This window comes from Hylobates moloch, unplaced genomic scaffold (assembly GCF_009828535.3).
Source record: "Hylobates moloch isolate HMO894 unplaced genomic scaffold, HMol_V3 SCAFFOLD_18, whole genome shotgun sequence".
Lineage (NCBI taxonomy): Eukaryota > Metazoa > Chordata > Mammalia > Primates > Hylobatidae > Hylobates > Hylobates moloch.
In genome coordinates, this window is record NW_026652293.1 from 57,686,898 (window position 1) to 57,712,132 (window position 25,235).

General features: G+C 42.2%; 1 protein-coding gene across 4 annotated transcripts in view; it reads right to left on the minus strand.

Annotated features, from left to right (window-relative positions):
• Positions 1-21,028, minus strand: part of NVL (nuclear VCP like) — a 100,469-nt gene extending 79,441 nt beyond the window's left edge. For 2 of the 4 annotated variants that reach the window (XM_058430545.1, XM_032136639.2), the window contains exons 1-6: positions 20,927-21,019; positions 17,242-17,315; positions 11,772-11,824; positions 11,587-11,686; positions 5,424-5,481; positions 1,623-1,895 (exon numbers count right to left, since the gene is read on the minus strand). In XM_058430545.1, the coding sequence (XP_058286528.1) occupies positions 1,623-1,895; positions 5,424-5,481; positions 11,587-11,686; positions 11,772-11,824; positions 17,242-17,315; positions 20,927-20,983 (615 nt within the window). In that variant the 5' untranslated portion in view covers positions 20,984-21,019. Of the gene's footprint in view, positions 1-1,622; positions 1,896-5,423; positions 5,482-11,586; positions 11,687-11,771; positions 11,825-17,241; positions 17,316-20,926 lie in introns of those variants that run through there. The other 2 variants (XM_032136638.2, XM_058430544.1) reach the window with 2 other exon arrangements.
• Between the last annotated feature and the right edge of the window lie 4,207 nt (positions 21,029-25,235).

Consider the following 25,235-nt stretch of genomic DNA (forward strand, 5'->3'; position numbering starts at 1 on the left):
CTGCTGGGTTCACGTCATTCTCCTGCCTCAGCCTCCTAAGTAGCTGAGACTACAGGCGCCCGCCACGACACCTGGCTAACTTTTTGTATTTTTAGTAGACACGGGGTTTCACCATGTTAGCCAGGATGGTCTCAATCTCCTGACCTCATGATCTGCCCGCCTCGGTCTCCCAAAGTGCTGGGAATACAGGTGTGAGCCACTGCGCCCGGCCAAAAAAATTTTTTTTTAAGTATGATTCAGGCTGAGGTGGGTGGAAGACTTGAGCTCAGGAGTTCAAGACCAGCCTGAGCAACATGGCCAAACGCCATCTCTATAAAAAATACAAAACTTAGCCAGGTGTGGTGGTGGGCACCTGTAGTCCCAGCTACTTGGAAGGCTGAGATGGGAGGATGGCTTATGCCCAGGAGGTGGAGGTTATAGTGAGCCGTGATCATGCCACTCCACCATGTCAGCCTGGGTGACAAGGCAGACCCTGTCTCAAACCAAAAATGTATTTCAGCATTAAGACTTGAGTTCTTGCCAACCATAACAATGTTCTCCATAGATGGATGATATGGATAATTAAAGCAAAGAGATTTGGAAAGGCCTATTAATAAATCAAAAGGGGGAGGGTTCTGCCAAATCAAAGGGCTTAGTTCTTAGAAACCAGTTGAAGCATCATTGTCCATGAGGAATATGTGAGCCACATATGAAATTCATTTAATAATCTATTTTACTTAACCCAGTATATCCAAAATATTATCATTTCAACAGAGTCAATATAAAAAATTATTAATGAGATGTTTTACATTCTATTTTTTTAGTGAGTCTTCAAAGTCTAATGTACACTTTAAGTTAATAGCACATCTCAATTTGGACACTAAATTTTCATGGGAAACACCTGATTTGTACTTAGAGTTTGTAAAATTTACAGCTGAGGAAACAGATTCACATACCTAACAGGGTGGTAGGAGATAAAACTGAAGAGAAAGTCAGGCAGCCAAATCATAAAGGACTTTAGCGGCTGTCACAGGCCTTTGGATTTGAAACTGAATGAAGCCAGTAGAGGGTTTTAAATAGAAGAATGATAATATGTAGTGGCTCACGCCTACAATCCCAGAACTTTGGGAGTCCGAGGCGGGTGGATCGCTTGACCCCAAGAGTTCAAGACCAGCCTGGGCAACATGGCAAAACTCCATCTCTAGAAAAGATATAAAAGCTAGGTGTGGTGGTGCATGCCTGTAGTCTTAGTTACATGGGAGGCTGAGGTGGGGGATGGCTTGAGCCTGGAAGGCAGAGGTTGCAGTGAGCCAAGATTGCACCACTGCACTCCAGCCTCAGTGACAGAGCCAGACCCAGTCTCAAAAAAAAAAAAAGCTATCTCTGCGTAAAGAATAAACTAGGGGAACAAGAAAGGACACAGACTCCAGCTGGAAGGCTGTTTCAATAATTAAGTCAAGAACAAGAAAAGGCTTAGACTAGGATAGAAAGAATGGCAAGTAGTGCAATGTGATCAAATTCTCCATATATTTCAAAGTTCCTATGTCTTCCACAAAACACAAGTATCTGCTTGATATTATATTCAACTAAAAGATTGAAATGTACTTCGATGATATGGGGCTAAAATTTCATTACAAAAATACCTGTATCTCAGTTATTGGCTTCTTAGGATTACTTTTATCATCTGACAGGTCCAAGAAAAAACTGTCTTTCTTTCCACCTGGGGTTTTGTCAATAAACCATCCTCCCTCAGAATCTTTGGCAGGAGTCTTCAAGGGAATGGAGCCTGTTTTGGAACTTATCCGTGGTGTTGAAGAGATGGTTTCTCTTTGCTCCATCTCAGGAGTATTTGAAACAGAATCAGGATTTCCTTTCCGATATAAAGACAGCAGGGAACTGTTCATGTGATTTGCTGACTGGCAGAAAGATAAAACAAAATTGTAGCATAAATTACTCAACAGGTACTCATAAAAGTTGTATTGCCTATAGTAATAAGTTTTCTATATTTTGTTTTTTAACAATTTCTCTCAGAACATTTATAATCAGAATATATAGGTGTTAGGCTGGGCACAGTGGCTCATGCCTGTAATCCCAGCACTTTGGGAGGCCGAGGTGGGCAGATCACTTGAGGTCAGTAGTTCAAGACCAGCCTAGCCAACATGGTGTAACACCGTCTCTACTAAAACTACGAAAATTAGCTGGGCGCAGTGGTAGGCACCTGTAATCCCAGCTACTTGGGAGGCTGAGGCAGGAGAATCACTTGAACCCAACAGGCAGAAGTTGCAGTCAGCCGAGATCACACCACTGCACTCCAGCCTGGGTGATAGAGGGAGACTCCGTCTCAAAAAAAAAAAAAAAGAGAAGAAAAGAATATATGGGTGTTCACAATAAGATGACTCACAAACAAGTATTTACTATTCAAAGAGACTTCACTCGGCCAGGCACAGTGGCTCATGCCTGTAATCCCAGCACTTTGGGAGGCCTAGGCGGGCGGATCACGAGGTCAGGAGATCAAGACCATCCTGGCTAACACAGTGAAACCCCGTCTCTACTAAAAATACAAAAAATTAGCCGGGCATGATGGCGGGCGCCTGTAGTCCCAGCTACTCGGGAGGCTGAGGCAGGAGAATGGCGTGAACCCGGGAGGCGGAGCTTGCAGTGAGCCGAGATGGCGCCACTGCACTCCGGCCTGGGCGACAGAGCGGGACTCCGTCTCAAAAAAAAAAAAAAAAAGACTTCACTCCATTCCAGTGGAAAACCAATTCATAATTGGTGGTTTAATAAAATAATGTAAGTATGGTTGCTTCTAAAAAAAATACACTAAAGAAGTATGAAAACGAGCTGGTTGCCAGTGAGAGTCACTGCTATTCCATCAAATCAAAACTGGGGCTGGGCGTGGTGGCTCACCCCCTGTAATCTCAATGCTTTGGGAGGCCAAACTGGGAGAACTGCTTGAGGCCTAGAGTTCAAGACCGTCCTGGGCAACACAGCGAGACCCTGTCTCTACAAAAAATTTAAAATTTACCCAGGCATGGTGGCACATGCCTGTTATCCTAGCTACTTGGGAGGCTAAGGTAGGAGGACAACTTGAGCCCAAGAGTTTGAGGTTGCAGTGAGCTAGGACCATGCCACTGTACTCCAGCCTGGGTGACAGAGTGAGACCCTATCCCCGCGAAAACTGGATCAAATATTTTGATAATAAATTCAAAACTTATATACCAAGGGAAAAAATAAAAAGTAAATTATAAATAATTTGACAAACAGTTGGCCCTCTATATCCAAGGGTTCTGCATCCAGGGATTCAATGAACCTCAATCGAAAATATTTGGGAAATAAAAAGCAATTAAAAAACACAATACACCAATAAAAATAATACAAATTTTAAGAAATACAGTGTAGGCTGGGCATGGTGGCTCATGTCTATAATCCCAGCACTTTGGGAGGCCAAGGTGGGTGGATCACTCAAGGCCAGGAGTTCAAGACCAGCCTGGCCAACATGGTGAAACCACATCTCTACTAAAAATGCCAAAAATTAGCCAGGTGTGGTGGCGCACGCCTGTAATCTCAGCTACTCAGGAGGCTGAGGCACGAGAATCGCTTGACCTTGGGAGGCAGAGGTTGCAGTGAGCCAACATGATGCCACTGCACTCCAGCCTGGGTGACAGAGAGAGATCCTGCCTGTAATCCCAGCTACTCAGGAGGCTGAGGCAGGAGAATCGCTTGAGCTGGGGAGGTGGAGGTTGCAGTGAGCTGAGATTGCACCACTGCACTCCAGCCTGGGTGATCACACCACTGCACTTCAGCCTGGGCAACAGAGTGAGACTCCCTCTCAAAAAAAAAAAAAAAAAAAAAAAAAGAAAGAAATATAGTGTAAAAACTATTTACATCTTATTTACATTGTATTAAGTATTACAAGTAATCCAGAGATAATTTAAAGTATACAAGAGGATGTATATAAGGTTATATGCAAACATGATGCCATTTTACATAAGGAACTTGAGCATTTGCAGATATTCATGTGGGGCTCTGGGGCCAATCCCCCATGGATAGTGAGGGCCGACTATATTATCTCCATATTCTCCTTTAATCAAGCCTTTTCATTACTAATGCCATCTCCTTGACAAAAAGTATATCCCTTTTTCCATTTTTACTATTAATTACCCTATTCTTGTCTGTCCTTATTTCTAGCTATTCTCTTCCCTTCTTTTTCCTTGTATAACTGACTTATAAACATAAATACTGGAAGGATGGTTAATCCATCACCAACACTGAACACAGAAAGTGTTCAATTATTTATTGATGAAGATGTCCAAAGTCTCTTATTCTATTCCCCGTCCTTCCTCTCTCCCTCCCTTCAGCCTTAACCCTTTTTTTCCTTTTCCTCTTTCCTTCTCTTCTCTCTCTCTCTTTTGCAATAAGGTCTGTCACCCAGGCTGAAGTGGAATGACACAATCATAGCTCACCGCAGCCTCAAACTCCTGGGCTCAAGCGATCCTCCAGCCTCAGCCTCCTGAGTAGCTAGGACTATGGGTGTATGCCACCAGATCCAGCTAATTTTTGTTTTTTGTAGAGACAGAGTCTTGCTATGTTGCCCAGGCTGGTCTTGAACTCCTGGCTTCAAGTGATCTTCCCGCCTCGGCCTCCCAAAGTGCTGGGATTACAGACGTGAGCCATAGCCCCTGGCCTTTTATTCTATTCCTTACTGATTTTTATTTATTTATTTTTTTGGAGACAGGATCTGGTTTTGTTGCTCAGGCTGGAGTGCAGTGGTGCAGCTCACTGCTACCTCTGCAACCTGGGCTCAAGTGATCCTCCCACCTCAGCTTCCTGAGTAGCTGGGACCACAGATGCAAGCCATTACACCTGGCTAATTTTGGGGGGTTTTTGGTAGAGATGGGGTTGTGCCATGTTTCATAGCCCGGTCTCGAACTCCTGGGCTCAAGTGATCCACCGTCCTTGGCCTTCCAAAGTGTTGGGATTACAGGTGTGAGCCACAACAGCTAGCTTTACTTTTTTAAAAAAAGATACGGTCTCACTCTGTCACCCAGGCTGGAGTGCAGTGGCACAATCATGGCTCACTGCAGCTCACTGCAGCCTTGACCTCCTGGGCTCAAGTGATTCTCCCACCTCAGCTCCCCAAGTAGCTGGGACCACAGGTATATGCCACCATGCCCGGCTAACTTTTGTATTTTTTGTAGAGATAATGTTTCACCATGTTGGCCAGGCTTATTTTTTTGTACTTTTTATAGAGACAAGGTTTTGCCATGTTGCCCAGGCTGGTCTCAAACTCCTGGGCTGAAGTGATCTGCATGCCTCAGCCTCCCAAAGTGCTGGGATTACAGGTATGAGTCACCATGCCCAACTCTTACTGAGTTGTTCAAAGGAGGTACCATAACAACTAAAAAAGAAAAAATCAAAGTGGACCCACTACATGTTTGGCTTACCTGTGGATCTGGGTAGTCTTCCATACTTGAATCATCATCAGAATAGCTTTCAGTATACCTCAGTAAAAGGAGGGAAAAATGTTTTAAAGACTTTCTCTCCCATATCCTAAAAAAATGACTACCCAAAACAAGTAAATATATTCAGGCAAAAGATAATGGTGGCTAAGAGTCCAAACTCTGGAATCAAAGAAACTAGGATTCAAAATCCAACTTAACCAGTTATTACTTAACCTCTCTAAGCGTCAGCTTCCTTATCTATAAAACAGAGATTTAATAAGTAATGTCTACCTCCCAGGGTTATTAAAGGATTAAATAAACACTTGCAAAGTCCTTAAGCATTTACAATATATAATGAATGCAAAATAAATTACAGTTATATTTATCCCAGCAATAAATAAGAGTGAGATACAAATTCTCTCAGGCCCAAGGGTCCCATTTAGGGATATCAGATTCAGCTGGAGGAAATATTTCAGCAACCTATGATCAAGTACTCTGAGTAACAAATTCACGAAGTCAACATGACCAAACCATGTAACCAAATACAACTTCTCCAAGACTGTTCATGAGGGATGAAGGAGCAAATAAATTTCCTGTATCAGAAAAGAGGTATAAATCCTAATAAACTACAAGCTGAGAATGTAGTCTTAATTCACTATAACCGAAAGTTGTTATCTAACAGCTTCAAGTAACTTCAGGACTCTGCTAGTATTTAATACTTCTTTGGAAATTATTTAAATAGGCCCGGTGCGGTGGCTCACACCTGTAATCCCAGCACTTTGGGAGGCCGAGGTGGGTGGATTACCTGAGGTCAGGAGTTCGAGACTAGCCTGGCCAACATGGTGAAACCCCGTCTCTACTAAAAATACAAAAATTAGCCAGGCGTGGTGAAAACACGCCTATAATCCCAGCTACTTGGGAGGCTGAGGCAGGAGAATCGCTTGAGCCCGGGAGATGGAGGTTGCAGTGAGCCAAGATCATGCCACTACACTCCAGCCTGGCCCACAGTACGAGACTCTGTCTAAAAAAAAAAAAAATTATTTAAATAAGAAAAGGACTTTTTTTTTTTTTAAAGTAGAAAGCTTTATATGAATGCAATGAAATGCTGTTATAATTAAGATATTAAGATACAAATTCTAGCCTGGGCAACTAAGGGAGATTCTGTCTCTATAAAAAAATTAAAAAATTAGCTGGGCATGCTGGTGCACACCTGTAATCACAGCTACTTGTGAGGCTGAGGTGGGAGGATCGCTTGGGCCTGGGACGTCAAGACTGTGGTAAGCCATGATTGTGCCAGTGCACTGAAGCCTGGGTGACAGAGCGAGACACTGTCTCAAAAAAAAAAAAAAAAAACAACACACAAGCAAATTCTGTATTCATTAAAATTAATCAGCATTACTTGGGAGTAATTCTAATCAATGTAAATAAGGTATATCATTCAACTATTTGAAAAAAAAAAGTTTTGCCTTACAACTCATGCCCTAAAAAAAGAAAAAAAAAATTCCAAGTGGATTAAAGAGTTAAACATAAAGAAGAAAAAAGTGTAAGTAATTATTTTACACGCTCTTGTGAGAGAGGTCTTTCTAAGCATACCAGCATAAACCAAAAGGAAAAAGACTGATAGATTTGACTACATAAAAATGCAAAACTTCTCTAATCAAAAGACGGTGCAAACAAAAATTAAAAGAGAAGCGCAACATGGGGAAAGCAGTTAAAATGCATATAAAAAGAGGTATTATTTTATGCAAAACACTCTGACAACTAATAAGGAAAATGCAAATACCTCTCAAACGGAATAGAAAAAAACCCATAAGCAAGCAATTCGCAAAACAAATATGAAATAACAAAAAAACTAACCTCAATAATTATAAAATCACAAATAAAAATATGATCAAGGCCGGGTGTGGTGGCTCAAGCCTGTAATCCCAGCACTTTGGGAGGCCGAGGTGGGCGGATCACCTGAGATCAGGAGTTCAAGACCAGCCTGGCCAACATGGTGAAACCCTGTCTCTACTAAACATACAAAAATTGGCCAGCAGTGGTGGTGGGTGCCTGTAATCCCAACTACTCGGGAGGGTGAGGCAGGAGAATTGCTTGAACCTGGGAGGCAGAGGATGCAGTGAGCCAAGATCGCACCATTGGACTCCAGCCTGGGTGACAGAGCGAGATTCAGTCTCAAAAAAAGAAAAAAAAAAAAGATAAATATGCCTATAAAAACAGCAAAGATTATAGTATAACTAAGATTGCAGGGATGCAGAGAAATGTGCCCTTTATACAAAGTTGTTGGGAGTATAAACTGAGGCAACCTTTTTAGGAAGGGTAAGTCCAAATGCACTAGACATCTCAAAAATATAAATCTTTGACCCCAGAAATTCCACCTCAAAAATTCAACATAAAAAAAGTGATGTGTGCCGGACGTGGTGGCTCACGCTTGTAATCCCAGCACTTTGGGAGGCCAAGGCAGGCGGATCACGAGGTCAGGAGATCGACACCACGGTGAAACCCCGTCTATACTAAAAAATACAAAAAATTAGCCAGGCGTGGTGGTGGGCACCTGTAGTCCCAGCTACTCGGGGAGGCTGAGACAGGAGAGTGGCGTGAACCTGGGAGGCAGAGCTTGCAGTGAGCCGAGATTGCGCCACTGCACTCCAGCCTGAGCGACAGAGCGAGACTCCGTCTCAAAAAAATAAATAAATAAATAAATAAAATTTAAAAAGTGACGTGTACAAAGATATATGCAGTAAAGAGTTATTTATTATGCAATAGTGTAAGGCAAATAAATATCCATGAATACAGAACTGGTTAAGAAAATTATGATAAATCTAAATGAAAAAGGCTGAGCTACAAACAGTAAAATGGGGCTATCACCCCAAATCCTATAGACATTAAAAGGATAACAAGAGAATATTGCAGAAGCATTATGCCAACAAATTCCACACCTGAGAGAAAATAAACAAATAATTGAAAAATACAATTTATCACAATTGACATAAGGAGAGATGTAAGGAAGAGCCGTATATCTAGCAAAATTAAAATTTATCAAAATCCTTCAGAAAAAGAAGACTCTGGGGGAAGTTGACTCTAGGCCTAGATAAACTGTGGGCGAACACTAACAAATATTCAAAAAAGAATTTCCATAATGTGTTTTCATAAAATAGAGAACAAAAGAACACTTTCCCACTAATATCATGAGGCCGGTGTAACCCTAACACCAAAACATGACAGACGTTCCAAAAATGAACAAAAGAAAATTCAGATCAATATGACATACAGATGCAAACATCTGTAGAAAAAGATTAGTAAATCGAGTCCAATTAATACTCTTTTTTTCAAAAATTAGCTGGGCATGGTGGCATGTGCCTGTAATCCTAGCTACTCAGGAGGCTGAGGCAGGAGAATGGCTTAAACCTGGGAGGCGGTGGTTGCATCGAGCTGAGATCACGCTATTGCACTCCAGCCTGGGTGACAACAGTGAGACTCCATCTCAAAAAAAACAACATCAAACAACTACTCTTTACAAATACTCTTTTTGTTTTTCTTTTTTTTTTTTTTAGAGACAAGGTCTCACTCTCTCACCCAGGCTGGAGTGTAGTGGCATAATTATAGCTCATTGTAACCTTCGACTCTGGGGCTCAAACAATCCTCCTACCTCAGCTTCCAAAGAAGCTGGGATAGAACCATGCAGCACTATGCCTGGCTAATTTTTAAATTTTCTGTAGAGACAGAGTCTCGCTATGTTGCCCAGGCTGCCAACAATACATTAAAAAGATAACATATCAGGACCAAGTAGAGTTTATCCCCGGAATGCAAGATTGGCTTAATACTGGGAACCAATGTAATTCACCAAATTAACAGACTAAAGGGGAAAGGCCATAATGAGAAGTTTCAACAGATGCAGAAAAGCATTTGACAAATGCAATACCTATTCATGACAAAAATTCTCAGCAATCTAGGAATATTAGGAAACTTCCTCAATCTGACAAAGGACATCTACAAAAAAACCTAAAGCTAATGTCATATTTACAGTGAAACACTACTGAAAATTAAACACTGACCATACCAAATATTAGCAATTTGTGGAAAGAGTAGAATTCTCATAAACTGCTAATGTAAAAGTAAAATGGTACAAACACATTGGAAAATAGTTTGGCAATTTCTTAAATATGCATCTATCACAGAACCCAGCTATTTCAATCTTAGATATTTAACAAGGAAAATGAAAATACTGTTCACACAAAGACCTGGCTTTAGGCAACCATTGATTTGCTTTCTGTCACTACATGTTACATTGCATTTTGTAGAATTTTATGAACATAAATGTTCATAGCAGCTTAATTTGTAATAGCCAGAAACTGGAAACAAACCAACTGCCCAACAAGAGATAAACAGATAGGTCAGGCAAGGTGGTTCACACCTGTAATCCCAGCAGTCTGGGAGTCCGAGGCAAGAGGATTGCTTGAGTCAAGGGGTACAAGACCAGCCTGACAACATAGTGAGACTCCCGTTTCTACAAAAATTTAGAAAATTAACCGAGCATGGTAGCATGCACCTGTATGGGAGAATTGCCTGAGCCCAGGAGGTAGAGGCTGCAGTGAGTTGTGATATGCCACTCCACTACATTCCAACCTGAGCAACAAAGTGAGACCCTGTCTCAAAAAAAAACAGATAAATAGATAAAATAATTGCAGCATGTCCATACATACTCATCAATAAAAAGCAATGAACTATTGATACACACAACATTGATAAATCTCAAAATCATGCTAAGTGAAAGAATGAAAGAATCCAGACTTTAAAAGTATGATTCCAAATAAAATTCTACAAAATGCAATGTAACATACAGTGACAGAAAGCAAATCATTGGTTGCCTAAAGCTGGGTGCTGTGGCTCACACCTATAATCCCAACACTTTGGGAGGATGAGGCGGGCAGACTGCTTGAGCCCAGGAGTTCGAGACCCAGGAGTTCGAGACCAACCTGGGCAACATGGCAAAATCCCGTTTCTACAAAAAATTAGCTAGGTGTGGTGGTATGTGCCTGAAGCTACTTGGGAGGCTGAATTAGAAGAATCAAGTAACCTGGGAAGTCAAGGCTGCGATGAGCTGTGATCGCACTCCAGCCTGGGTGACAGAGTAAAACCCTGTCTCAAAAAAAAAAGAAAAAAGTTTGCCTAGAAACAGGTGGAGGGAGAAATGAACTGCAAAGGGGAACAAGAAGACTTTTGATATTTATGGAAAGGTTCAGTATCTTGCTTATGGTGATAGTTCAATGAGTACACACATATGTCAAAACTTAACAAATTTTATACTTTAAAAATGTAGAGGTTGGCCGGGCGCAATGGCTCATGCCTGTAATCCCAGCACTTTGGGAGGCCGAGATGGGCGGATCACTAGAAGTCAGGAGTTCGAAACCAGCCTGGCCAACATGGTGAAACCCCGTCTCTATCAAAAATATAAAAAATTAGCCAGGTGTGATGGCACATGACTGTAATCCCAGCTACTTGAGAGGGTGAGGCAAGAGAATCGCTTGAACCCGGAAGGCAGAGGTTGCAGTGAGCCGAGATGGTGCCACTGCACTCCAGCCTGGGCGACACAGTGAGACTTAATCTCAAAAAAAAAAAAAAAAAAAAAAAAGTAGAGCTTACTGATGTAAATTATACCTCAATAAAGATATTTTTTAAACTCTCAATACTATTTCTTAAACAAAATTAATCAGCACCTTTTTATATATCTGATGTTGTATTAGGGCAGAAAAAGAAGGTAATGAGACAGTACTGTTGGTAATGCAAACAAGTAAGCAAATAATTTCAATGCCATATGATATGATAAGGATTATAACAAATATCTGTAACTAGAAGCTAAGGAAACATTTAAAAAGGGGTCTTAGGCCTAATAAAGGCAGTAACATTTCAACTGATTCTTGAGGGCTGAGTGGGAGTTTGTGAAAGGGAAATGACACTCTAACTCGACAAAACCACCCATACAAAGGCACAGCCAAAGAGAATTTGATCTCTTTGGGGAATAAAGAACATTCAATATGGCTGAAGAGGTTAGGTAAATATTACACAGGGCTTTGTTGGCAATGAAGAGCCATTGAACGTTTTACAAGCAGGAATGTAACGTGATAAGGTTGATGGTTTAAAAAAACCCTGCATTTTGTATACTTACTCATTATCCTCTTCACCTTGTCTTGCTCTTTTTGCCAAATGTTCATCTTCTAATTCTGTTAAATTATTAAGTTCCTTCTCACTACTAATTATGCTAAATACTGAAACAAAAAGAAAACACTATGAGCTAAAACAATTGTTTGTATAACTTTATTGATAATTTAGCTCTAACAATAAAAGACTCACCTTTTTCTACCTGAATCCTAAAAGCATTTCTTTTTCTTCGACCATAGTCTATACTGAAAAAAGAAAACAAGAAGTTTAGCATAGTAGTCTCCACCAATATTTTCCCATTAAGTTCAATCTAAATGAATCAAATAAATTTGCATGAATATTTCATTATGTTACGGTATAGACACTTGCCATAAACCTATTTTCAAACTTCTAAGTTTATATATTTACTATTGTGACCTTTCTCCATTTTTTCCCCTTTTTTAAACTAACCTTTTTTGCTTCATATTTTTATTTTAAAATTTCAAACTTACTAAAAATATGAAAGAAATAATGTAATCAACACTTATATATTCTTTACCTATAGTATTCTCAAACTGCCACATTTACTTTATGTCTGTCTGCATATAGAGATTTCTTTTGGAGGGGTAGAGCAGAACCATTTGAAAATAAGTTCTAGGCCAGGCACAGTGGCTCATGCCTGTAATCCCAGCACTTTGGGAGGCCGAGGTGGGAGAATCACTTGAGCCTAGGAGTTTGAGACCATCCCTGCAACACAGGGAAAGCCTATCACTACAAAATATTAAAAATTAGCCAGGCATGGTAGTAAGTGGCTATAGTCCCAGCTACTTGGGAGGCTGAGGTGGAAGGACAGCTTGAGTCTGGGAGGTGAAGGCTGCAGTGAGCCGTGATTGTACCAATGCACTCAGCTTGGCCAACACAGTAAGATCTCATCTCAGAAAAAAATAATAAATTAAAAAACTAAGAAGAAGAAACTAAGTTATAGACCCTTCATCTCAAAAATTCTCAGCATGTATCTCTGTAAAAAAGAATATCTGCAGCCAGGTGCGGTGGCTCACTCCTGTAATTCCAGAACTTTGGGAGGCTGAGGTGGGAGGATCATGAGGTCAGGAGATCAAGACCAGCCTGGCTAACACGGTGAAACCTCGTCTCTTCCTGGCCTCAAGTGATCCTCCTGCCTCAACTTCCCAAGTAGCTAGGACCGACTACGGGTGCATGCCACGCTAATTTTTTATTTTTTTTTTTGTAGAGACAGAATCTTGCTATGTTGCCCAGGCTGGTCTCAAACTCTTAGCCTCAAGTGATCTTCCTGTGTCAGCCTCTCTAAGTGCTGAAATTACAGGTGTGAGCCACTGTGCCCTGGCCTTAGACCACTCATTAAATAAATTCTGATAAGGAGAAGGAAAAATACTACTGAATGGTAGCCAAAGTGAGGTATACTATTGTTTTAAAAAGCTTTCTGTCTTAGTTTATCTTCTTTTCTTCCTTCCTAATACAGATTTTGGTACTGGTAAGTATAGTGCTACTGTGACAAATACCTTAAAATGTAGAAATGGTTTTGGAACTAGGTAATAGAGGCCAGAGAGTTTTGAGGTGCATGTTAGAAGAAACCTAGATGGCTCTAAAGTGACTGCTATTAGAAATATGGACACTGCAGGGCGTGGTGGCACATGCCTGTAATCCTAGCATGTTGGGAGGCTGAGGCGGGCAGATTGCCTGAGCTCAGGAGTTCAAGACCAGCCTGGGCAACACGGTGAAACCCTGTCGCTACTAAAATACAAAAAATTAGCCAGGCATGGTGGCGTGCACCCGTAGTCCCAGCCACTTGGGAGGCTGAGGCAGGAGAATCGCTTGAACCCGGGAGGCAGAGGTTGCAGTGAGCTGAGATTGTACCACTGCACTCCAGCCTGGGTGACAGAGTGAGACTCCATATCCAAAAAAAAAAAAAAAAGGACACTGAAGGCAATTCTGGTAAGAGCTCAGAAAGACAAGAGCTGTACAGGAAGGTTCTATAGTTATATACACACAGAAAGAGAATGCTATTAGAAATATGAATGTTAAAGATGCTTCTGGTGAGGTCTCAGACAGAAATGAGAAGCATAATATTGGAAATTGGAAGAAAGGCAGTCCATGTTATGAAGTGGCAGAGGACTTGTGTTTTACTGTTTTAAAAGTAGAACTTGTAAGTGATGAATCTAGATATTTCACTCACATTTCCAAGCAAAGTGTTGAAGTGTGGCCTGATTTCTCCTTGCTGCTTATAGTGAGATTTTACAGTATAGAGAGAGATAAAGAAGGAATTGTTCAACAAAAAGGAAACCAGAACCTGAAGATTGGAAAATTCTCAGTTTATCCATACTGTAAAAAATGAAAAAGTATAATCTAAAGAGAACATCAAGGGTGTGGGGGGACAACAATTTGCTAAAGCGATTACCAGCATATGACTTATGGATCCAGTCAGCCATCTCAGCAGAAGCCAGGAATAGAGATGGGGTTAAAGCAACAGAAACACTGCCAGTTTGGACTGAAGGGACAGAGATGGGGACAAAATTAAGGAAGGCTATTGGACTTCCAGGATTCTATAGGACAGGGCCAATAAAACCATCCAGCTGTGAACACAAGTTATCCTTCAAGAAAAGGGAAGAATAACCCTTAAGGAGGCTCAAAAGAAGGCAGGGCTGCCACTGCCAACACAGGCCCAGAGGGCACAGGTCCAGCAGGTGGGGCTGTCTCCTCCTAGGTAACAGAGCAGGATCACCAACTTACTGAGCCCACAGGGCAGGGCATCAAGCCAAAGAGGATTATTCTAAAGCCTGAAAATCTAATGACATTTGCCCTGCTTGATTTTAGACTTGCTTGGGACCCATGACTCTTTCTTTTTTCCAATTGCTCTCTTTTAGAATAGGAATGTCTAACCTACACCTATGCCTGTCCCGCCATTGTACAATCGTGCATCACTAAACAATGGAGATACATTCTGAGAAGTGTATCGTTAGGCATTTTCATTGTGTGAAAACAAAAATAAGTAAGACTGTACTTACACAAACCTAGATGGGCTAGCCTATTACACACCTAGACTACATGGTATAGCCTACTGTGCCTACAAACCTATACAGCACATTATTGTACTAAATACTACTGGCAACTGTAACACAATGGTATTGTGTATTTAAACATATCTAAACACAGAAAAGGTACAGTACAAATATGATGTAATAATCTTATGGGATCACCATCATACATGAGGTCCATCACTGACTGAAACACTGTTATATAGCACATGCCTGTATTTTGGAAGCAGATAACTTGTCTGGTTTCACGTTAATAGATGAAGAGGAATTTTGCCTCAGGATAAATCATACCTTGAATCTTAGCCATTACCAATTAATTTAGATAACATTATTTTTATTTATTTTATTTTTAGAGACAGGGTCTTGCTCTGTTACCCAGCTGGAGTGTACTGGTGCAATCATAGCTCACTGCAACCTTGAACTCCTGGGCTCAAGCGATCCTCCCACCTCAGCCTCTCGAGCAGCAAGGACTACAGGTTCATGCCACCATGCCCAGCTAATTATTTCTATTTTCATTTTGTAGAGATGGGGTCTCACTATGTTCCCCAGGCTGGTCTTGAACTCTATGGACTTAAGCCATTGGCCCCTCAAAATGCTGAGATTATAGGTGTGAGTCCTTGCATCTGGGCTCATTTAGATGATATTTAGATGAGAGTTTGGACTTCAGAGTTGATGCTAAAATGAGTTAAGACTTTTGGGGCTTGTGGAATGGAATGAATGTATCTGCACATGAGAAGGACATGAATTTTGGGAGCCACAGGACAGAGTCCAATAAGCTGAATTGTGTTTCCCTTAAATTCTTATGTTGATGTCCTAACCCCCAGTACCTCAGAATATGACTGCATTTGGAGACAGAGCCTTTAGAAATAAGTAAGGTATTCTTGGCCAGGTGCGGTGGCTCCCGCCTATAACCCCAGAACTTTGGGAGGCTGAGGTGGGCGGATCACCTGAGGTCAGGAGTTCAAGACCAGCCTGGCCAACATGGTGAAACCCCATCTCTATTAAAAATACAAAAATTAGTTGGGTGTGGTTAGCGCATGCCTGTAATCCCAGCTACTCAGGAGGCTGAGGCAGGAGAATCGCTTGAACCCAGGAGGCGGAGCTTGCAGTGAGCCAAGATCGCGCCACTGTACTCCAGCCTGGGCGACAGAGCAAGACTCCATCTCAGAAAAAAAAAAGAAAAGAAAAAAAAGACTCAGGAAGCTGGCTGGGAATGATGGCTCATGCCTATCATCCTACCACTTAGGGAGGTGAAGGTGGAAGGATCACTTGAGGTCAGGTGTTCAATACCAACCTGGGCAAATACAGAAGGCCCTGTCTCCACAAAAAATAAAAATAAAAATTATATTAAAAAAAAAAGAGAAGGCCGGGCGTGGTGGCTCACGCCTGTAATCCCAGCACTTTAGGAGGCCGAGGCGGGCGGATCACGAGGTCAGGAGATCGAGACCATCCTGGCTAACATGGTGAAACCCTCGCCTCCACTAAAAATACAAAAAATTAGCTGGGCGAGGTGGTGGGCGCCTGTAGTCCCAGCTACGCAGGAGGCTGAGGCAGGAGAATGGCGTGAACCCCGGGGGGCGGAGCCTGCAGTGAGCCGAGATCACGCCACTGCACTCCAGCCTGGGTGAAAGAGCGAGACTCCGTCTCCAAAAAAAAAAGGCTGGGTGCTGTGGCTCACACCTGTAATCCCAGCACTTTGGGAGGCCAAGGTGGGCGGATCACCTGAAGTCGGGAGTTCGAGACCAGCCTGGCCAACATGGTGAAACCCTGTCTCTACTAAAAATACAAAATTACCCAAGTGTGGTGGCACATGCCTGTAATCCCAGCTACTTGGGAGGCTGAGGCAGGTGAACTGCTTGAACCTGGGAAGTGGAGGTTGCGGTGAGCCGAGGTCATGCCATTGCACTCCAGCCTGGGCAACAAGAAGAGCAAAATTCCGTCTCAAAAAAAAAAAAAGAAAGGAGTCAGGAAACTCAGGGAGATCATACATGCTGGTGATGGTTTTAATTTTCTTTCTTTCTTTTTTGGGACAGGATCTTATTCTGTCACTGAGGTTAGAGTGCAGTGGCATGACCATAGCTCACTACAGCCTTGACCTCCTGGGCTCAAGTGATCCTCCCACCTCAGCCTCCCAAGTAGGTGGGACCACAGGTGCATGCCACCAAGCCTGGCAAATTTTTGTATATTTTTTGTACAGATGGGGTTTCACCATATTGCCCAGGCTGGTCTCAAACTCCTGGGCTTAAGCCATCCTCCCATCTCAGCCTCCCAAAGTGCTGAGATTACAGGCATGAGCCATTATGCCTGGCCCGGTTTTAATTTTCTAATGAAGCAGGAAAGGAAGTGATAAAATAACATCTCTATCTCTTGACCAGACTGTGAGGTACTAAAAGATAAGCAGCGACCCATTTCCCACAGTACAAAAGACATCTTACTGCACATAATAGGTATTTGATAAATGTTTGCATAATCAAATTGAGTTCCAAGATTATGGATTGGTGAACTAATGCCAGCAGCTATTGATATCAACTGGAAATTTAAGCAGGATATAAACTTTTAAAATGGTAAAGGAGAAATAAAAATCCAAGGATCTGGAAACTATATTTATTTACCTGTACATTCTTTGTAAATCAGACGCTAAGACTCCAATGTCCACATATTTGCCACATTTGTTACTGGTAAGGTACTAAAACAGAAAATAGAACAAACACAAAACACTCAGTATTTCAAACTCAGTGATTTTAATCAACAGATTGAGCTATCTGAACACATTATACTTTAAGATAAACTCTTCATTAATAAAGCATAACAGAAACATAAATAAAAGTAACCAAATAATTGTCAAGTCTGAAATCAGAAAATTTAATTAACATTATTAATCACTATAACACAATACTAATAATTACTAGAATAGTTATAAGGCAGTAAGTGAGGGCTTACTTACTAATATCCTAGGTTTCCAAACACCCCAGAACACTGCAATAAACTCATAAGGGCAGGAGGGGATATTTTAAACTTCAAGGAACACAGTGATATTTGACATCTGTCAGATACTGCAGAACTACTAGCTTGAGGCAATTTAGTTTCAATATTAAATCACCTTTTGGCTGGGCGTGGTGGCTCATACCTGTAACCCCAACACTTTGGGAGCCCAGGAGTTTGAGACCACCCTGGGCAACAAAGTTTGACCTCATCTCTACAAAAAAATTAAAAAGTTGATTGGGTGTGGTGGCTTATGCTTATACTCCCAGCATTTTGGGAGGCCAAGGTGGGAGATCGCTTAAGCCCAGACTTAGAGGTTGCAGTGAGCTATGATCGAGCCACTGCACTCTAGCCTGGATAACAGAACGAGACCTTGCCTCAAAAAAAAATAAATAAATAAGCCTGGGCGTGGTGGCTGACACCTGTAATCCCAGCACTTTGAGAGGCCAAGGCGGGAGGATTGCTTGAGTCCAGGTGTTCGAGACCAGCCTGGGCAAGATGGTAAGATCTCATCTCTACAAAAAATTTAAAAATTAGCCAGACATGGTGGTGCATACCTGTGGTCCCAGCTACATGGGAGGCTGAGGTGGGAGAATCACTTGACTCCACTAGTTTGAGACGGCAGTGAGCAGTGTTCACACCACTACACTCCAGCCTGGGTGACACAGCGAGACCCAGTCTCAAAAATAAAAAATTAAAATTAAATTAAATATATAGCTAAGTGAAAATTTATTTAAAATATTGTGTAAGACTATCTTCAGGCTATGTGTGTAAGGTGTATATGAAACATAAATAAACTTCATGTTTAACTTGGGTCCCATCCCCAAATACCTCATTATGTATGTGCAAACATTCCAAAACCTGAAAAAAATCAATCTGAAACATTTTTTTGGTTTTAAGCATTTAGAATAAGGGATATTCAATTTGTACTTTTATAATGAACCAAAGTGAAAGCGATAGAGGAAAACTGATGTCAAACGCTGAAAAGAGTCAAGTGTGAGGACACAGAAGAGGCCACCGGATCCAGTAATTAGGAGTCACTGCTCAGAAACCTGAATAAAGTGAAGGAGCAAGTTGTGGGACGTGGGAACATCAGAGGAAGAGTAATTCAGAGTGACTGAACAACGAGAACAAAGGTCCTGTGCTTGGCATGTTTGAGAAGGTCTGTGTGGTTGGGACAGGAGAGGAAAAGTAAACTAGGACAACAGAGGCCAGAATATGCAGGGCTTTTTAGACTGGGTTTTACTCTAGATGTCTGTGACTCCACGGAAAGGTTTTGAGCAGGGCTATGGCAAGCTCTGATTTTCTCCCCCTTTTCTTAAATTATACTTAAAGTCCTGGGATACATGTGCAGAACGTGCAGGTTTGTTACACAGGTATACAGGTGCCATGGTAGTTTCCTGCACCCATCAACCCGTCATCTATATTAGGTATTTCTCCTAATGCTATCCCTCCTGTAGCCCGATTTTTCCCTTTAAAAGGATGTCTTGGCCAGGCCTGTAATCCCAGCACTTTGGGAGGCTGAGGCGGGCAGATCACCTGAGGTCAGGAGTTCAAGACTAGCCTGGCCAACATGGTGAAACCCTATCTCTACTAAAAATACAAAAATTAGCCAGGTGTGATGGCATGCACTTGTAATCCCACATACTCGGGAGGCTGAGGCAGGAGAATCGTTTGAACCCAGGAGGCAGAGGTTTCAGTGAGCAAAAAAAAAAAAAATTAGATGTATCTGGCTGCTCTGTGGGGAATAGGCTTTAGGTGAAAGCAGAATCAGAGAGATCAGTTAGGAGGTTATTGCAATAGTATAAGGTAGAGATGATGGTTTGGACTAAGATGGTTACAGGGAAAGACAGTAAGAAGTACTTGGAATATATTTTGAAAGTAAAGCCAACCAGGCTGTTGACAGATAGTATACAGGAAATGAAAGAAAGACTCAGAATGATCCTTAAGGTTTTTGGCCTTAAGAACTGGACGAATGGTAGTATCATTTACTGAGATACAGAATACTAAGAAAGGGCAGGTTTGAAGGAAGAAAAAATCACAAGTTCCACTTGGCCATTTTAATTTGGAGATATACTGACTAGGCAGCTGGATATATCAATCTGTACTTCAAGATAAAATCTGGACTGGAGATATAAATTTAGCAGTCATAAATATATAGAGGCCAGTGCAGCAGCTTGCACCAGTAATCCCAGCACTTTGGGAAGCTGAGGCCCAATCACTTGAGCCCAGGAGTTAGAGACCAGCCAGAGTAACATAGTGGAACCCCATCTCTACAAATAATAAAAATAATACATTAGCCAGGTGTGGTGGTGCACACCTGTAGTCCCAGTTACAGGGGAGGCTGAGGAGGGAGGATCACTTGAGCCAGGGAGGCCGAGGGTGCAGTGAGCTATGATTGTGCCCATAAACAGCCACTGCACTCTAGCCTGGGCAACAGAGCGAGACTATGTCTCAGAAAAATAAAAATAAAATGAAATAAATACATAGATAATAGAATATGTAGATACTATTCAAAGGTTATTACACTAAATGAGATCACATAGGAAGTATGGATAGATAAGAAAGGTGTATGAGGAAAGAGGAGGAAGGGGAGGTAAGAGAACAGTGGCTCAGAGCACTTCCAACATTTACAAGTTGGTAGGAAAAGATGGGTCCGAAAAGGAGATTGTTTAGGGGCTGGTGAAGTGAAAGAAAAACAAGGAGAACGTGTAGTTCACAAATTCCTAAGTGAAGAAAATTCTCTCCCACCTTTTAACTCAGACTGCTTGCTTACATTCTAAGGTATTTGCCACACACTGCTTTTTTACTGATGGTCATGAAAATGAGAAAACCGTAGGCAAAGTGCCTGTTACTGTTGCCAGACCCATGTTACCTCGTTTTAGTGTGTAAGTTCCTTGAGAAAGGAAATTAACATATTATTTATGCCACCCCTTCTCAAAGACCTCTTACAATGCGAGGGTTTGAAGACCATTCCTGTACTAACTTCACTAACTTCACAAGCCAAAGAGGTTAAAATTCAAAGGCTAACACCACTCTACTGAATGATCTGCGCTGAAGACGACCAGACAACCTGGGCAGCCCTACCAAGCTGCACCCTCCCACCGTCCCCGGCTTTTCCCTGAGACTCCGCACCAACGTGGGTAGGGAAGGCCCCGGCACCACCAACTAAGGAGGAACAGATGCACGCCCAGACCCAGACTGGGGAAAGAAGACTAGTTGAGTTCCACCTGGACGCCACCCGACAAAAGGGGAGGGGCACCCTGGGGCAGCGATCGGGGCCCTTGGCCAGGCCGAGCGGTGCAGAATACACACCTGGATGACTCGCTGCTTGAGTTTATTATCCACGAACCCTGCAGGTCTGGGCTTCATCGCGTCGGTCTTCCAAGCCACAGCTCGGACCGCCAGCTCCTGGTCAACCGGGGGCCTCGTAGGGGTTGCCCGCCGCGATCGCCGGGCCAGTTGCACCTGAAATGAGCCCCTCCTGGGGCCTAGCCCGCGCCGTTTCCGTCAGAATAAAAGTAATGCGAATGTGGGGGAAAAAATTCCGAGGAGAGGGAGAAGACTTGAAAACCTCAGGGAGTTTCTAGGGGCCTTATTTTGCAGGCCTGCCCAGTGGACCCTGGAAGATTAGGACCCTTTTGAACGCGCTCAACTTTATTGGTTCCCCGCCGGGCGAACCAGGCGGGAGGAAGTTCCTACCCCGGCGCGGTGTGCGGAGACGCTGTCAACTGCGTCCGCTGGAAAACTTGGTTTGATTTCCTCAGGCGTTCCAGCCACACCTCATTCTGATGGAAAGCTAGTCTTCGCAAAACCAGTGACGGTAGATACTTGGAGTGATAAAATCAGGGTAAAAACACACCACCAGCCGCTGCTGGATTTCCCACGTAGTTATCTTACATTTTAGAGGCCTGACAAAAGGGCTAGGTGAAAAAGAAAAGGAAGGACGGATTTATCCAGATAACTAAGTCGTTTGTTACTTTTAGAACTCGCTTGACTTACGCTGTTATCATCTGCAGGTAATTTGGTGAATATATCCAGTGCAAGACTCCTTGGCCCAGAATTTTCTCAAGCGTTTGTATTTGCCCCAAGAAGTTTATCCTGCACTTAGGGAGACACAAAGGGACAGTTACCAAGCATTAAAAAAAAAAAAAATGCTGGCGTTGGTTTCTGTCTTCTTGTTTATTTCAACCTTGTTTTGAGTATTCTTATTTCAGGTCCTACTTGGCTTATGACAAGGTTAAGTGCAGTGTATTAAGGGGCAGAGGAGAGGAGAGAAAATGGAATTAAGAGAAGGGTGTGAGGCCGGGCACGGTGGCTCATACCTGTAATCCCAGCACTTTGGGAGGCCGAGGTGGGCAGATCACTTGAGGTCAGAAGTTCACGACCAGCCTGGCAACATGGTGAAACCTTGTCTCTACTAAAAATATAAAAATTAGCACTGAATTAAGTATTAGATTTCCCACTCAAAATATTGATCCCTTTGGTTGCAACTTCATTTCCTACTTCTTCACTATATGTAGTTTTGTTTTTATTTTTATTTTTTTAATTGTAAAATGTAAGAACATTTACCATCTTAAACATTTTAAAGTGTGCAGTTTAGTGATATTAATACATTCCTAATATGCAACCATCACTGCCATCTAGCTCCAGAACTCTTTTCATCTTGTAAAACTGAAACTCTATACTAATTAAAAAATAACTCCCCATTCCTCCCTCCCCCCAGCCCCTGGCAACTACCATTCTACTTGCTGTCTTTATGATTTTGACTACACTAACTTCCTAATGTAAGTGGAATCTTCCAGTATTTGACCTTTGTGACTGGCTTGTTTCTTAGCTTATTGCCCTCATATAGCATGTGTTAGAATTTCCTTTTTTTTTTTTTTTGAAACGGAGTCTTGCTCTGTCGCCCAGGCTGGAGTGCAGTGGCGCAATCTTGGCTCACTGCAACCTTCGCCTCCTGGGTTCAAGAGATTCCACCACCTCAGCCTCCCAAGTAGTTGGGACTACAGGTGTGTGCCACCACGCCCGGCTAATTTTTTGTATTTTTAGTAGAAATGGCATTTTGCCATGTTGGCCAGGCTGATCTTCAACTCCTCACCTCAAGTGATCCACCTGCCTTGGCCTCCCAAAGTGCTGGGATTACAGGTATGAGCCACCGCACCTGGCCTTTCCTTCACTTTTTTAAGGCTGAATAAAATTTGGCTCTTTTGTTGCCATTCTGCCTTTTGCCATAGGATGACACAGCAAGAAGGCCCTCACCAAATAACAACTCCTTGCTATTGGACTTTCCAGCCTTCTTGCATACATTCAACAAGTGTTTGTTGAGTGCCTACCAGTTTCAGTCTCTGCTCTGCGCTTTAGGCTTATGGGGAAAAGTGGAAGAATTATAACTGTAACTTTTTATAACATTTAAAAAATTAGATTAGGTATTTATGTGCTTGATTACATTAAATGTTAGCAAAGATTCCCTACAGCATATAGTACAAATGTAGTCAATGCCTAGTAATTTTTAAAATGAAGTGTAATTCTGTGCATGCCAAATGTCCAACATAGAATGAAAACACATTGAGGCCAGGCATGGTGGCTCATGCCTATACTCCCAACACTTTGGGAGGGAGAGGCAGGTGGATCACCTGAGGTCAGGAGTTTAAGACCAGCCTAACCAATGTGGTGAAACCCTGTCTCTACTAAAAATACAAAATTATCCAGGCGTGGTGGCGCATGCCTGTAATCCTAGCTACTTGGGAGGCTGAGGCAGGAGAATCACTTGAACCTGGGAGGCAGAGGTTGCAGCCAGCTCAGATCGCGCCATTGCACTCTAGCCTGGTCAACAAGAGCAAAACTCCGTCTCAAAAAAACAAATAAACAACCACATTGAAAGGCCTAGTAGTATCACGACATGTACTAGGCAACATAGTTTATTAGTCTATAATTTGTCATAGAATACTATCCTACACTTAGGGTTGACTTCATGGGTGTGTGACCTGTGTAGTCACACAGGGCCCTGTGCTCAGAAGGGCCCCACAGGTGGTTTAATGCTCTACTGTTGCCATCTTGAAATACTTTCTGAATAAGCTGTCCCTTATTTTCATTTTGCACTGGGTCTTACAAATTATGTAACCAGCCCTTCCTATGTAAACTTGAAGTACTCTAGAATGCTGCCTTCTTCTTCTTCTTTTTTTTTTTTTAAGTGGAGTCTCACTCTGTTGCCAGGCTAGAGTGCAGTGGTACAATCTTGGCTCACTGTAACCTCCGCCTCCCGGGTTCAAGTGATTCTTCTGCCTCAGCCTCCCAAGTAGCTGGGACTCCAGGCACACGCCACCATGCCCAGCTAATTTTTGTAGTTTTAGTGGAGACGGGGTTTCACCATATTGGCCAGGCTGGTCTTGAACTCCTGACCTCGTGATTCGCCTGCCTTGGCCTCTCAAAGTGCTGGGATTACAGGCATGAGCCACTGTACCCAGCCACCACCTTCTTAAAGGCAGGGAATGTGTTGTTCATCTCATTATTGCTTCAGGTGCAGAAGGCAATAATTGAAAGTGAATTAATACTAAGTGATAATATGCTTGAACATTTCCTGTTGGAATTATTTCATCAATTATTGCCTTGAAGACCATTTTACATTGATTCCAATGTTTGGATTTACAGTATCATGCATCAAAACCAAAAAGATTACTGAACAGTAACCTAAGTGCATATACACTTCAAGCACTTCCTTTTTTAACTGAGACATCCTCCATTCTTTAGTGGTGTAACCCCACCTAGTGGTGGTGGCACATTTTATCTTTTGTCTTTCACACTTTCGTTCTCCTAAACCTCATACAGTATTTCACTAGCAAACAGCTTCTGGTCTAATTATGCTTCATAACTAGGGTGATTTTTGTCCAGATTTGCTCAGGACAGTCCTGATTTTTGCCTGTTGATCCAGCAAAATTATTGCTAGTATCCCCTTTGTGGAAATACATGAAGACCAAATACATAAAAAGAGGCAAAGACTATTTGTTCAGAGTTTGCTATAACAAGGGAGTCAGCCACCATCACTTGTGTTTTGACAGAGCCTCAAAGACAGGCAGAGGAGTGGGAAAACTTTATGGTGGGGAATAGGGGAAGGCTTCAGGTATGCCCTAACTGAAGACTGTTGTCATAGGGAAGCTATAGGTGGGCTAACTAGAACTAGCAGAGCATCCTATGTGTTTGGTTGGGATGCACAGTTGGTTTTCTTTTTGGTCCTATGTTGACAGCAGGTCCAAAAATTAGAAAAGCTATCATTTATTAATAAAGTTCTTGCCATCTGGGGCCATTTGTTACAGGGGTTGTTGCTGGGTTCCTGGATTGTTTGCTAGTGATAGTGATCTAACTTCCTACATGTCTGACTTGTAGATAATAGATTGGTTTTCTGATCTGGTTGCTGCAGATTGTGAGTCAGAGTTTTATTTTTGCATATGGTCTGGCCATTTTTCATTCACATGTTCAGTGTCGTCCTTTTATCTCTCAAAAAGGTTCTAGTTTGGACAATGTATGACCACTGTATGTATAGTAGGAACATGGAGAAAAAGATGAAGTTTGCATGTCAGAGGATCCTTACTGAGATGCAAAAATGAGGCTGCCTGCTTGCTGGCAG